The sequence below is a fragment of the Prionailurus viverrinus genome, chromosome B4 (genome assembly GCF_022837055.1).
Source record: "Prionailurus viverrinus isolate Anna chromosome B4, UM_Priviv_1.0, whole genome shotgun sequence".
Lineage (NCBI taxonomy): Eukaryota > Metazoa > Chordata > Mammalia > Carnivora > Felidae > Prionailurus > Prionailurus viverrinus.
Genome location: NC_062567.1, coordinates 139,377,726 through 139,390,152, shown reverse-complemented (window position 1 = coordinate 139,390,152; position 12,427 = coordinate 139,377,726). Strand labels below are relative to the sequence as shown.

General features: G+C 50.2%; 2 protein-coding genes across 2 annotated transcripts in view; one reads left to right on the top strand and one right to left on the bottom strand.

Moving 5' to 3' along the window:
- The window catches only part of MAPK8IP2 (mitogen-activated protein kinase 8 interacting protein 2), a 29,627-nt gene extending 20,998 nt beyond the window's left edge, over window positions 1-8,629 (bottom strand). Inside the window, exon 1 of the mRNA XM_047866641.1 lies at window positions 8,550-8,629. The gene's annotated coding sequence lies outside the window, so the exon portion shown is untranslated. The remainder of the gene's footprint in view (window positions 1-8,549) is intronic.
- A 162-nt stretch (window positions 8,630-8,791) lies between these two features.
- CHKB (choline kinase beta) lies at window positions 8,792-12,209 on the top strand. Its single transcript, XM_047866649.1, has 12 exons — window positions 8,792-9,159; window positions 9,362-9,470; window positions 9,691-9,804; window positions 10,012-10,145; window positions 10,433-10,528; window positions 10,698-10,756; window positions 10,843-10,924; window positions 11,052-11,160; window positions 11,299-11,402; window positions 11,687-11,768; window positions 11,921-12,025; window positions 12,099-12,209. Exons 1-11 carry the CDS (start codon window positions 8,822-8,824, stop codon window positions 11,993-11,995), a joined length of 1,302 nt encoding a protein of 433 aa, XP_047722605.1. The 5' UTR covers window positions 8,792-8,821; the 3' UTR covers window positions 11,996-12,025; window positions 12,099-12,209.
- Window positions 12,210-12,427: the final 218 nt, after the last annotated feature.

The window sequence follows — 12,427 nt, the reverse complement described above, 5'->3', positions numbered from 1 at the left end:
TAACAAGAATGGCCAAAAGAGAGTACTGCAGCAGAAACTGCCAATTGTCCCCCAATATCTCTTCTCTTGTTCCTCCATGATTTTAGAATCCCTGATTTTCAGTCAGCCATTTAGCCTTCCAAAATAAATACGTATTTCAGTCCCCCTTGCACTAGTGGCACAGGGCAGCATCCAGGTATTTCCCTTAGGAGATCACTGGCATGAGGCATTTGTGCCCATCCTTATCCTTGCTGGCTAAAAATGGAAGCACTTGTTGGAGCAGTCATCTTGGATCATGAGGTAAACTTGGGAATGGAGGACATAAAGGCAGAAGAAAATAAAAGAAACCTAGATCTTTACAGACTTCATGGAATAGAGCCACCATTCAAGCCCAGGGACGGCTACCTCTAAACTCTTACATGAGATAAATAAAATTATCTTATGTAAACTGCATAAAATTGTACATGTTGTGTACTGTGTGATTCCAGGGACCCCACTAAGTGTATTCTGTGTGTTCAACCACACACAGCAACACTAAAATTTCCCTTTTACTTAAGACACTGTTATCCTGGGTCTTTGTGATTCATGGCCAAACAGTATTTTAATTGCTACAGAGCATAAAGTGGGATAATCAATTTGGGGAGAAGTTTAGCAATACTTAGTAAAACTGAAAATACACATATCCTATGGTCCCTATGATATACTATTACAGTGCTTCTCAAAATACGGTCCATGGACCCTGGAGTTTCTAAAGGTCAACAAGGCCCAAATTATCTTTATAACACTAAGACGTGACGTGTCTTTCCACTGTGCTGGCATTCGCATTTATTGTGCAAAAGCAATGGTTAGGTAGCATAAATCAAAGCTGGGGTACCAAACTGTAATAGTAATCATTGAATTCTTCACTATGGTCAGAGGTCGAAGGGAGGAAAAAGCAGTTTCACTTAGGAATTTTGTTGATTAATGGGGCACCTGGGTGGCTCAGTCGGTTAAGCGTCTGACTCTTGGTTTTGGCTCGGGTCATGATCTCATGGTTCCTGAGTTCGAGCCCCACAGTGTGGAGCCTGCTTGGGATTTTCTGTCTCCCTCTCTCTCTCTGCTCCTCCCCCACTCACTCTCTCTCTCTCTCAAAATTAATAAACTTCAAAAAAAATAATTTTGTTGATTAAGCAATAAAAAATTTTAATTTTATTGTCTTGACACTTACCAATTCTTAATATTCAGGGTGATGGCATAAAGGACTACATACTAAAGTACAATCGTGTCATAGCTACTTTATATCATTGTTTATTGGGCTGCTGAACGCATCACGTTTTTCATGAAACACCATTTTTACTTAAAAGAAAATGGACAAATGGGGCACCTGGATGGCCCAGTTGGTTAAGCATCTGACGCTTGATCTCACTCAGCTCAGGTCATGATCTCATGGTTGTGAGTTAGAGCCCCACGTCGTGTCGAGCCCCTAAACTGTGTTTATTCTCACTTGGGTATCTGGAAGACACTTTCTCAAAAATGAATAATGGAGCATGTCACTTCAAGGAAAAGAACTGATAGTATTTGATAAAATTTGAGTTTTTATGGGGCACCTGGCTGGTTCGGTACATTAAGCATCTGATCTCAATTTTGGCTCAGGTCATGATCTCACAGTTTGTGACATACAGCGACACATTAGCATCTGCACTGACAGTGCAGAACCTGCTTGGGATATTCTCTCTCTCTCTCTCTCTCTCTCTCTCTCTGCCCCATCCCTGCTCACACATGTTCTCTCTCTCTCTCTCAAAATAAATAAATAAACTTAAAAAAATGTTTGAGCTTTTAAGCAAAAATTAGAATTTTGGAAAACCTGTGTCTATCACCATGAGCTTAAAGTTTCCCAATGCTTAAATATTTTTTGATAATATATAATAAAATGTGTCCAAATTTGGAAGATCTATGTAACTTAGTGAGCCAATATTTTCCAAATAACCGATGGATGAATGATGTTTCAAAATTATACATAAGTAAAAGACCCATTCAGCGTGAACATAACATACTTCAAATATACAGGCAAAAAAAAAAAAAAAGAAACCATGTTCAAGGGAGAAAAACTATTGCCCTTTTCAACTGTAATATCCAATACTGGAGCAGTATGAAGCAAAGAGCTGGGAGCTCTGAGGGAAAGTACTGTGGGGGGCTGAGAAAACCATGTCCCAATGGACATCCACATCCTAACCCAGAACCTGTCAATGTGACCTTATTTGGAAAAAGGATCTTCACAGAAGTGATCAAATTAAAGATTTTGAGATGAGGAGATGATCCTGAATTACCCAGTTGGCCCTAATGTGATCATAAGTTTCCTTATAAGAAAAACAGGAGATCACATAGACGAGGAGGAAGCGATGTTGACCCTAAAGGCAGAGCCTGGAGTGGGGCAGCCACATGCTGAGGTACATCTGTGGCCACCAGAGGCCACCAGAGGCCAGAAGAGGCAAGGAATGGACTCTCCCTCAGAGCAGCCCTGCTGCCACCTTGATCTCAGCCCAGTGACCCTGATTTCAAACTTCTGGCCTCCAGGACTGTGAGAGAGTACATTTCTGTTGTTTTAAATCACCAAGGTTGTGGTAATTTGTTACAGTGGCAATAGGAAACTAACGGTGACCCGAGAATATTAAGCCGAGGCCAGCTGCTATTGAAGCACAAGCATATAGATGCCAATTGAGTCATGGGCACAAATGAGACCAGTTAGGGTTCACAGACCCAACAGACCCGACACATAATCAAATATTTTACAGCCCTTCATCATCTTGAAAAGAAATTCATGACATCATCTAACATATTTTCAAATCAACATAATGGATTAATGAAGAGAAACAGAGACGGGAGACCGGCGGCCATTAGATACATAACAAGTCTGTTCCAGCACATTCTCACCTTCTCACAGTGCAGGCTGCCAATGAGTCCAGGCTCCATTCAGCCAACTAAGCACAGCTACAACTTATCCCAGGGCTTTAGCCCAAACACTGAATCCAGAATCTGTTTGGAGTAAGTACACCCATGTCGATAAATTTGAACTAATCTACAATTCGTTCTTGGCTTTGTATCCTTGTAATCCATTCCCACACATATTCTCCAGTATTTTTTTGTGGATATAAATTGGCAAAAATCTCTGCTCTTTTATTGTGTGTCTTTGTTTGGGTTCTTCCGAAAGCAGAGCCTAAGGCGGAGACTTGGGTATAAGTGGTTTGCTCAGGAAGTGATGCCATGAAATGAAAGTGAGGGAGGGGGTGAGTGAGACAGGAAAGGAGGAATCAAAACATAGTGTTCCTGAGGTCACTGCTCTGGCTAACAACCTTGACTTCACCAGGATCTCCTGAGAAGTGTCCAGAATGTCTCCTAGGATTCTCCAATTATTCACCCACTGCCTTCTGTCCCCAGACCCTGGGTTACCTCTAGAGACTGGGCTGTGCTGCTAAGCAGGTCAGGTGGGCTCCTGTGGTGTCAGAGAAGGGCTCGGGCAGAAAGTGTAGATATACAGCAGGTGCCAGGGAGGCATCTCTGTAAACCCACTGTAATTAAAGGTGTGCTGAGGGCATTAGTCAAGACACCAGCCCTTACAGCCCTCAGATCTACCCACGTGCCACATTAAGTCCAATCTGTCATGATTCTTTGAGGTGAAGGCTGGTCACAACCTCTACAAAAGCCTTAACAGAACAAAAATAGTCCATACTATTGCAGCTGCTCCTGAGGCTATAACTCATACTCATTATTATCTCCCTTCTCTGCCTATTCTAGACTTCCCTCACCCTCAGCCAGCATTTGATGAAGTTACGCAGTCGTTCATTCCTGGGGGTTCTGAGCCCTTGGTTCCCTTGCCCTTGGCAGGCTGAGGCTGCTGAAAATGTCTTTTCACTGTTATCACTTGGCATGGAAGCAACCAGACCCCAAAGTAAATCCTCAAAGTACCAGACAAACTCTTGAAGGCCCCCTAAGTAGCAGTAACCCTATCTCCTCATAATCATCAGGATCAATTATCCACTCCTTCTTTGCCTGCGGGTTCACAAGCATGAGGAGCTCAAAATGACCCTATAGGATTTTCAGACTGAGGCTCTGTGTGGGTGTCCTTCCCTGGAACCAGTGGAGTCCCCTCATGGAAATAAATGTTCTCTACCTGGGAACAGCAGAGTTTAATTTTGCAGAGACAGAATGTGCAAATTCTACAAACTGAGCTTTGGATGATGAAAGGATCATCTTTGGATGATGAAAGGATCCCGATGCTCTGGATCACTGAGCATGATGATGAAAGATATCCCAACCCGTGGGTTCTTAGACCTGTGTCTTTGTTCCTGGATCCCTATATTGCATCTACTGGGGGATAGCACCATATACCGGGCTGTGATTCAGTGTATGTATCTGAACTCCTTAAGGTACTGTCCCAGAGCTAGGACCTTTGCTAGAAAGATGTCATTCTATCTCTCTATTAGATGGGCTGCTTGTGGACAATGCAGGATATTAGAGAAACAGTGGCTCCCATGGCCATTCATACATCATTGTATCTCTTTCACTGCGAAATGAGTTTCTTGGCCCAAGATAATGTTATACATGATCCTATGTTAGTAAATCCAGTATTCTCTAAGCTCCTGGATAGGGACGTTACTCTGAGATACTGTGGATGTGTGGATGTGTGGATGTGTGTGTGTGTGGGTGTGTGGATATGTGGATACATGGCTGTGTGGCTATGTGGCTACATGGATATGTAGATATGTGGATATGTGGATATAGGGAAGCAAACCCACAGCCAGAGCAGGTGTCAGTTCCAATAAGGATGAATCAATGCCGTCTCCTGGGTGGCAAGGATCTGCCAAAACCAACTTGTCACTGAGTCATCTAGGGATGGTGCCATATTGGGGCTCAGCACTGATACTGGCTGCTAAGAGGTCAGAAATTCAGTGACCATTAGTAATAATAATTCAGTAATAATTAAATAAGCCTCGATAAGAGAGAGCCCCTGTTAGTGGACATAACTTGCACTCCTGCCAACATAGCAACTCCATTCACAGGCCCACCATTTAAGCACAAGGGTAGCCAAGAACACAGGCTGGATGACATCTATCCATCCACTTTGTCATTCAGTGACCCCTCTGCAGTGAGTATTAATATGAGGCACAAAGATGCACACATTTGTGACAACTTCACCTTGTCTCCAACATTCCCCTCTTGCTCTTTCCAACCAGCAAGACATCTGTCACCACTCAGAACTTCATGTGCATTCTTTCTTTAGGCCACTACTCTGTCCACCCCACTCCCTCCCTACAAAGTAGATATCCAAGTGTACTGCTCGAAGGTCTGCCCTCTAGAGGATTTCCCCCCCCCCCCCGTTACTTTCCTTTAGAGCCACTTTGAATGGGGCTGTAGTGCAGCAGTGATTCAGACCTGAATTTTTCTTCCTGTCTTCTAAGATAGAGGCATCAGTGCCACAGAGACATAGGGGCCACAGCCATCTCTTCCTGTAAACGACTGGTGCTCTCTGAACAAGCTTGGACCAATTCTTTTTGTGCAATGAATTGCTGCTGAACCTACCCAACCCATTGGCTTCATGGATCTGTCAAGATCTAGCTCAGGACAGGCAGTTTTGGTCACATGGTCATTTGGTGCCCCATAATCAGGCGCTAAGTTTCTACTTGGGTCCAGCAGTGTGCCAGAAGCTTCTTTCAAGTGGTGAGTAGTTCTCTACTGCAGCAGGCACGGCTTTGCTTCAAAACCCTGTGTACGCACTACAAATCTGTGGGAGCGTGCCAAAGGTGCCATATAGGGTCGCTACTTACCACAAATAAGCCCAACACTAACTCACCGGTTCTGCTAAGTGGCAGGGGAACCCATCCTCCAATCTGGATCAGCAGAGCCCTCCTTTGTTCTGGACTCCACTCTAAACTGACAGTTTTTCAAGTCACCCAACAAATGGGTCAGAATAGTATTCCCAAGTATGGTACACGCCAACTCCAAAACCCAGAGGTGCACCAAGTACCATGCGTCCTTCTTTGTGACAGGGTTGCAAGATACAACTTCTCCTCATCTTAGAGGTGATACCCTGGCTCGCCCTACAACAGTGCACCCTGAAAACTTCACTGATGACAGGCTCCACAACTTCTTTTAAGTTTTTATTTATTTATTTACTTCAGAGACACAGAGAGTGAGTGGGGGGAGGGGCGGAGAGAGGGGGAAAGAGAGAATCCCAAGCAGGCTCTGTGCTGTCAGCACAGGAGACTGAGGCGGGGCTCAAACTCACAAATCTGTCAGATCATGACCTGAAGTCGAAACCTAGAGTCAGATGCTTAACAAACTGAGCCACCCAGGCGCCCCAGCCTCACAACTTCTGAGGGTTTCTCTCTCATCCTCTGCCATGCATTGTTTTATCAAGGACAGAATACTGGTCACTTCCTTCTTCACCATGTCCACTTAGCACGATGTCATCAGTGTTATGTGGAATGTCTGGATGATTGAGAGCTCAATGGATTAATTGTGACGGAGAGCAGGAAAGTTAAAACCCGCTTGAAGTAAGACAATGAATATGTTCAGCTGTTCCTCCTATAAAAACGTGAGACACTTTTGGGAATTTACTCTTTACTACTGGAAATTGAAAAGAATGTTCACCAAACTGAGAATTGCATTACTAAGTGCCAGCGGTGCATGCATTGGTTCCAGTAAAAATATCTCACCTGACACAGCTGCTGTGATCGGGGATACTACTTGGCTAAGTTTGCGGTGGCTCACCACCATTTACTCGAATCCACCTGGATTCTGCAGGGGCCATTCAGGTGAACTTAAGATGTAACGGGCATCACCACTTTATGTCTTTGAGAGTGACAAATCTCTGCAGTCCCACCAGGAATGCAGCACGTTTTTGCTTTAGTATTGTGGTAGGGTCCCCTCCCTAAGGAAAGAAAAAAAACCTCAAGGCAACCTGGCTATACGCATACGTGACAACATCCGTTGTGATCTTGTAACATGAGAGCACTTAATCAGACTACATGTTTGTGTGTTACCATATATGGGACACAAAGAGGTAAAAAATATATATATTTAAAAAACTACACCACGAGGCATTCAGGGCTCAGTTCTTCGGGTACGAACCCAACTGAGCGGTGCCGGCAGGAATAAAGTTGCTTCCTGGAAAGAAAAGCCTCGGTGTCACGACTCTTCGTGCAAGAATCTTGCTACAGTGTTCTAGAGGACGTGAGAGTCGGTGTGGGGGTAGTTTCAGGGGCTTCACTTTGCTCATCCTCCCACGATTCTGATTCCACAGGTCAGGGATCAATGTATAGGCTCTGCCCACTGCTAGGTATAATTATCCCAAGATGTACTGGGACCAAAAAAGTAACCACAGGACTTGGGTCAGGATTCCATTTATTATGTGGCTTCCATAGTCCCTACTCTAACCAGTGTTTCATGATGCTTCAGGTACCTTGGCACAAGTGTCTCAGATCCTGTATCTAACAGCTCTTGAAAGGTCTGGATAGTCCCTTTCCCAAAGTAAATTATTTGTTAAGTGGCTCTAGGTTCCTCTGGGGAAGGATTAGAGGACTTTTTTTTTTTTTTTTCATATGCTTTCAGTGGCATCACAGGATCCTTCCTTGAAGGACCAAGCCTCCCTTTCAACCAGTGGACTCCAGGTCTCAGAACTGGCTCAGATTTAAACGGAGTGAGGGATCCTGATTTCCACAGCAGCAACCGACATCTGCCTTCTGGTCACAAATTCTTTGTTTCCTTCTGGTTATTCAAATCAATTAACACTCTAGTCAGCTGCCTATCTATTTTATCCCAAAGAACACTATGGTCCAACATGCATGGCCACAGATCCCTAGGGTCAAGTCATTCTGGTTGCCACTCCAGTCTGCAGCAGAAGCAGAAACGCAGGAGGTTGTGCATTTTAGGTGGGACCCCACCAAGGTGGGGTGAGTCTGATCGGTCCTCAAACTGCCACGGTGGGCCAAGGAGACGTTATACAGCACCAGGTGTTTGCTCCAAGGTGTGCCTTCTCCTGGATTTGATGTTCTAACTGGCCTAGGTCTGGAGGCAAGGAGGTAGTGGAGTCGGGCATGAAGACATTGGTTTCAAGCACGACAACAAGAGCTTCCTCTCAGAGGTGCGCTTCAACTTACAGGACAGCCTTAGCGGTGATTAGGGATGGAAGGCACCTGGAGTCATCAGAATTGTCCCAAGAGTCCCAAACTCTCATTCACTCAACAAATGTTTATTCGGCACCTACCACGTGCCCCACACTCTCTACTCCATGGAGGGGAGTCACACACACCGTCTCCCCCTCCAGGTGGGACCCACACTCAGGATCGGGCGCTCAATGGCTGTCCTGCTTGCTCGACTTCCCCGGGGGAGGGGTTGGGGCGCAAACCTATCCAGCGAGTGGCCGCCGCCGCCTGCGCTGCCCCGTCCGCTCCCCGAGGCTGGCGAAGGCACATCTCCGTTCACCGGCACCTCCCTGGGTATACCTGCCCTTTAGCACCCGGCCCACCCCACTCCCGCCAGCGGAATAGCTCGCTCGCTGCCTGAGGACACACCGCCCCGCCCACGTGACCCACCTTCGCGACGCGCCACAGGGCAGCGCGCCCAGCTGCTCAAGACACTTCTGGTCGGCCCACGTCGTTTCCTCGGCTCCGGCCGCAGGCCAAACAGCTGCCTGTCTTTTCAGCGGCCCCGCCCAGCGAGAGAGGTCATTGGTCTTCGCCCGGAGCAGGGGCGGGACGCTCCCTGAGCACGCAGGATTTGGCTTTCGGAATAGGTACGCGACCAGGGTCACGGAGAGAGCCGAGCGCCGCCGCAGAGAGCCGAAAAGAGCCGGAGAGACCCGAGTATGACCGGAGAAGAGCAGGCTAGCCGGAAGCAGACCCGAGCGCAGCCGGAAGGAGCCGAGTCTGCCCGAAGGGGGCTGAGCGCGACTGGACTTTGGGCTTGGCCCAGGCGCGCCATGGCTGCCGAGGGGACAGCTGTGGTCGGAGGCGGGGCTGTTGGCGGCAGCCTCGCCAAGGACGGCTTGCTGCAGTCTCAGTGCCTGGACGCGGCCCCGAACCGGCGGCGCAGCTCGTCGCTATCGCGTGACGCCGAGCGCCGAGCCTACCAGTGCTGCCGGGAGTACTTGGGCGGGGCCTGGCGCCGAGTGCGGCCCGAACAGCTGAGGGTTGACCCTGTGAGGTGGGAGGTCAGGGGTCGAGCTCGGGCCCTCAGGACACCGCGTTTCGGCGGCCTCGCGCGCGCGCGGGGGCGGGGGCGGGGGCGGGGCCGGCCTGGCCGGGGGCGGACGCGGGGGGAGCCCGGCGGGAGGGGGGAGGGGGGTGGGGGTCCGGGACCGGGGCGGCCGACCGCGGGCTGAGCGCACCCCGGTGTGGGTCTGCAGCGGAGGCCTCAGTAACCTGCTCTTCCGCTGCTCGCTGCCGGACCACCTGCCCAGCGTCGGCAAGGAGCCCCGCGAGGTGCTGCTGCGACTGTACGGGGCCATCCTGCAGGTGAGGAGGGAGTGTGGGCCGCAGCGGCCAGTGGCATTAGGACCTCCCAGCAAGCGTGGCGGGGGGGGGGGGGGGCTAAGCAGCTTGTAAATTACCGTAGCCACGCCGGGCTCTGGAGCCTGCGGGCTGTAGAGCGGGAAGTGAAGCGGTGATGGGACGGGAAAGCAGACCCTCCGGTGTTAGCACCGCTCTGCCCGCTTTGTTGTCCGTTTTCCTTCAGGGCGTGGATTCCTTGGTCCTTGAAAGTGTGATGTTCGCCATCCTGGCGGAGCGGTCGCTGGGGCCCCAGCTCTATGGAGTCTTTCCAGAGGGCCGGCTGGAACAGTACATCCCAGTATGAGCCCAGCCCGGCCCTGACCTCCCTGAGGCACCTCCTTCCCCCCAGCCCCTGTTCCCCTTTCCAGTGCGTGCCTTCACACCCCTTACCCCAGGTAGGGCATTTTCCCCAAGACCCTGACTTCCCCCCCCCCCAACCCATTCCCCTACCCCTTCCCCCTCCTGCCCCAGCCCCCTCACCACCCTGATAGGTTCCTGGGTGCAGAGCCGGCCACTGAAAACGTGTGAGCTTCGAGAGCCGGTGTTGTCAGCAGAAATCGCCACGAAGATGGCCCGGTTCCATGGCATGGAGATGCCGTTCACTAAGGAGCCCCACTGGCTGTTTGGGACCATGGAACGGTGAGTCAGGAGCCTCCTCCGGGCTCCTGCACACCTGGTCTGAACCCTACCGCTGGCAGGTACTACCCTGGGCTGCAACTGAATGTGTCCATGACTGTCCAGTCCTCCAGCTGAGCGGATTACGCATCCCGGTGTCGTCTAGTATGGTCTCTCCCAGAACAGGCTTCCAAATAATGCAGACAAGTCAGAAAAGTCCATCAGACGAGTCATACAGTGACAGGAAAAAGTCAGATAGGAGAGAGGTAGGCAGGGATCACAGTGAGCATATCTTATTCTTTGGGCTTCAGGTACCTAAAGCAGATCCAGGACCTGCCCCACACTGGCCTCCCACAGATGAACCTGCTGGAGATGTACAGCCTGAAGGATGAGATGGGTAACCTCAGGTGAGGGAAGGCAGGGCAGGAGAACAGAATAGCACAGGAGGCAGTTCCAGGTACCGAATGGGGTCCTTCCCAGGATTTACTGAGGGCTGGGTCAGGGCCTGGCCCACGAGGGTGACTCACCCTCCTCTGGCCACTCCTACTCAGGACCCATGCCCCTGTTTCCCTGCAGGAAATTGCTAGACTCTACCCCATCACCAGTGGTCTTCTGTCACAATGACATCCAGGAAGGTAGGAGAAAGCATCTGAGTCTCCTAACCTAAGGTGAGGGGGGCCAGAGGACCCTGGAGTGACCAGAACTGCACCCCTTCTCCCAGGGAACATCTTGTTGCTCTCAGAGCCAGAAAACACCGACAGACTGATGCTGGTCGACTTTGAGTACAGTAGTTACAACTACAGGTGAGGGTTAAGAGAATGGTCTCCATGGGTCTGCTTCCAAGCACTGTAGAAAACAGACTAGGCCTTCCTCTCTGCATCCCAGCCACCCAGGGTATTTGGGGACTGAGTGTCTACCTTATTCCCCCAGGGGCTTTGACATTGGGAACCATTTTTGTGAGTGGGTTTATGATTATACTCACGACGAGTGGCCTTTCTACAAAGCACAGCCTGCAGACTACCCCACCCGGGGGCAGCAGGTATGTGGACCAGAGGCTGGGGAGCGGGACCTGGCCTATGAGGGACGAGGAAGGTGATGTCTGAAAAGAATATCAAGAAAGGATGTTCACTGGGAAATGCTCCAGTCTCATTTCCTGACTCTTGTCTGTTGATCTCAGCTCCATTTTATTCGCCATTACCTAGCAGAGGTCAAGAAAGGTGAGACCATCTCCCAAGAGGAGCAGAGGAAACTGGAAGAAGATTTGCTGGTAGAGGCTAATCGGTGAGGAAGGATGGGTGGGGGCAGGGGTAGAGCAGGGTGCAGGGGAAAGGGAGCTGAGGAAGGAGGCAGGCAGGCCGACTCACAGGATTGCAGGTAAGGTGCCAGTGCCTGGTGGGGGCAGGGAGTGCAGATGAGGCTGATGGAGAGTGGTGACAGTCAGGACAGGGTTGGGGTTAGGGCAGTGGGGGAGAAGTTGGAGCTCTGGGGCTTGACCAACCTCAGGGATAGGATCCAGGTAATACCAAGTATGCTCTGAACCCCTCTGTTTCTCCTGCCCCCCTTAGGTATGCTCTGGCATCCCATTTCTTTTGGGGTCTCTGGTCTATCCTCCAGGCATCTATGTCCACCATAGAATTTGGTTACCTGGTGAGTAACCCAGGTGGGCCCGTTAGGTGTGACGGGAGGTGGGGTGCATCAGGGGCCATGTGCTCTCCAGGAAGTCTGTGGGCAGACTTGGTGGGGGCTGGGTGTGCCTGACCCACCCTTCTCACAAGTCTGTGGGGTGGGTTCTCCCCCAGGAGTACGCCCAGTCTCGATTCCAGTTCTACTTCCAGCAGAAGGGACAGCTGAGCAGCTTCCAGCCCTCATCCTGACTCTCCACAGCCCCCAACCGCCAGATTTCTCCTGGAGTCTCCAGGGCAGGACCTTGGAGGGAGGGGCAAAGGGTGGGGAGGGGCTCTGGGAACTGGGCTGAGCCCTGGAGTGAGATTGGGGCTGAGGAGGCTGACCTCTCCCCACAGCCCGAAGATGGTGGGAGGGAACCCCTGGGCTGTGCACCTTAAGACAATAAACAAGCTTCTTCCTTCACACCCTGTCCTAGCTCTGCAGCACAAAGTACCAACCAAGGAATGCACACAGGGTGACAAAGTGACCGTGGCTCTGAACCTCACTTTCCCTTTCTGAAAAGCATGGCTGTTTGGTGCTCTGGGCTTGAGAGTAGTTACGGGTCCACTCTGCCAAATGGAGCCCCTGGCCCTCTCTCTCCCTGGCTCCAGCTTAGAAGTGATGCACACTAGGGAGACTGG

Coding starts and splice junctions, on each gene's coding strand:
- CHKB (XM_047866649.1), top strand. CDS start 8,822: ATGACCGGAGAAGAGCAGGCTAGCCGGAAGCAGACCCGAGCGCAGCCG. Junction 9,160..9,361: donor CTGAGGGTTGACCCTGTGAG/GTGGGAGGTCAG, acceptor GTGGGTCTGCAG/CGGAGGCCTCAGTAACCTGC. Junction 9,805..10,011: donor GGCTGGAACAGTACATCCCA/GTATGAGCCCAG, acceptor TCCTGGGTGCAG/AGCCGGCCACTGAAAACGTG.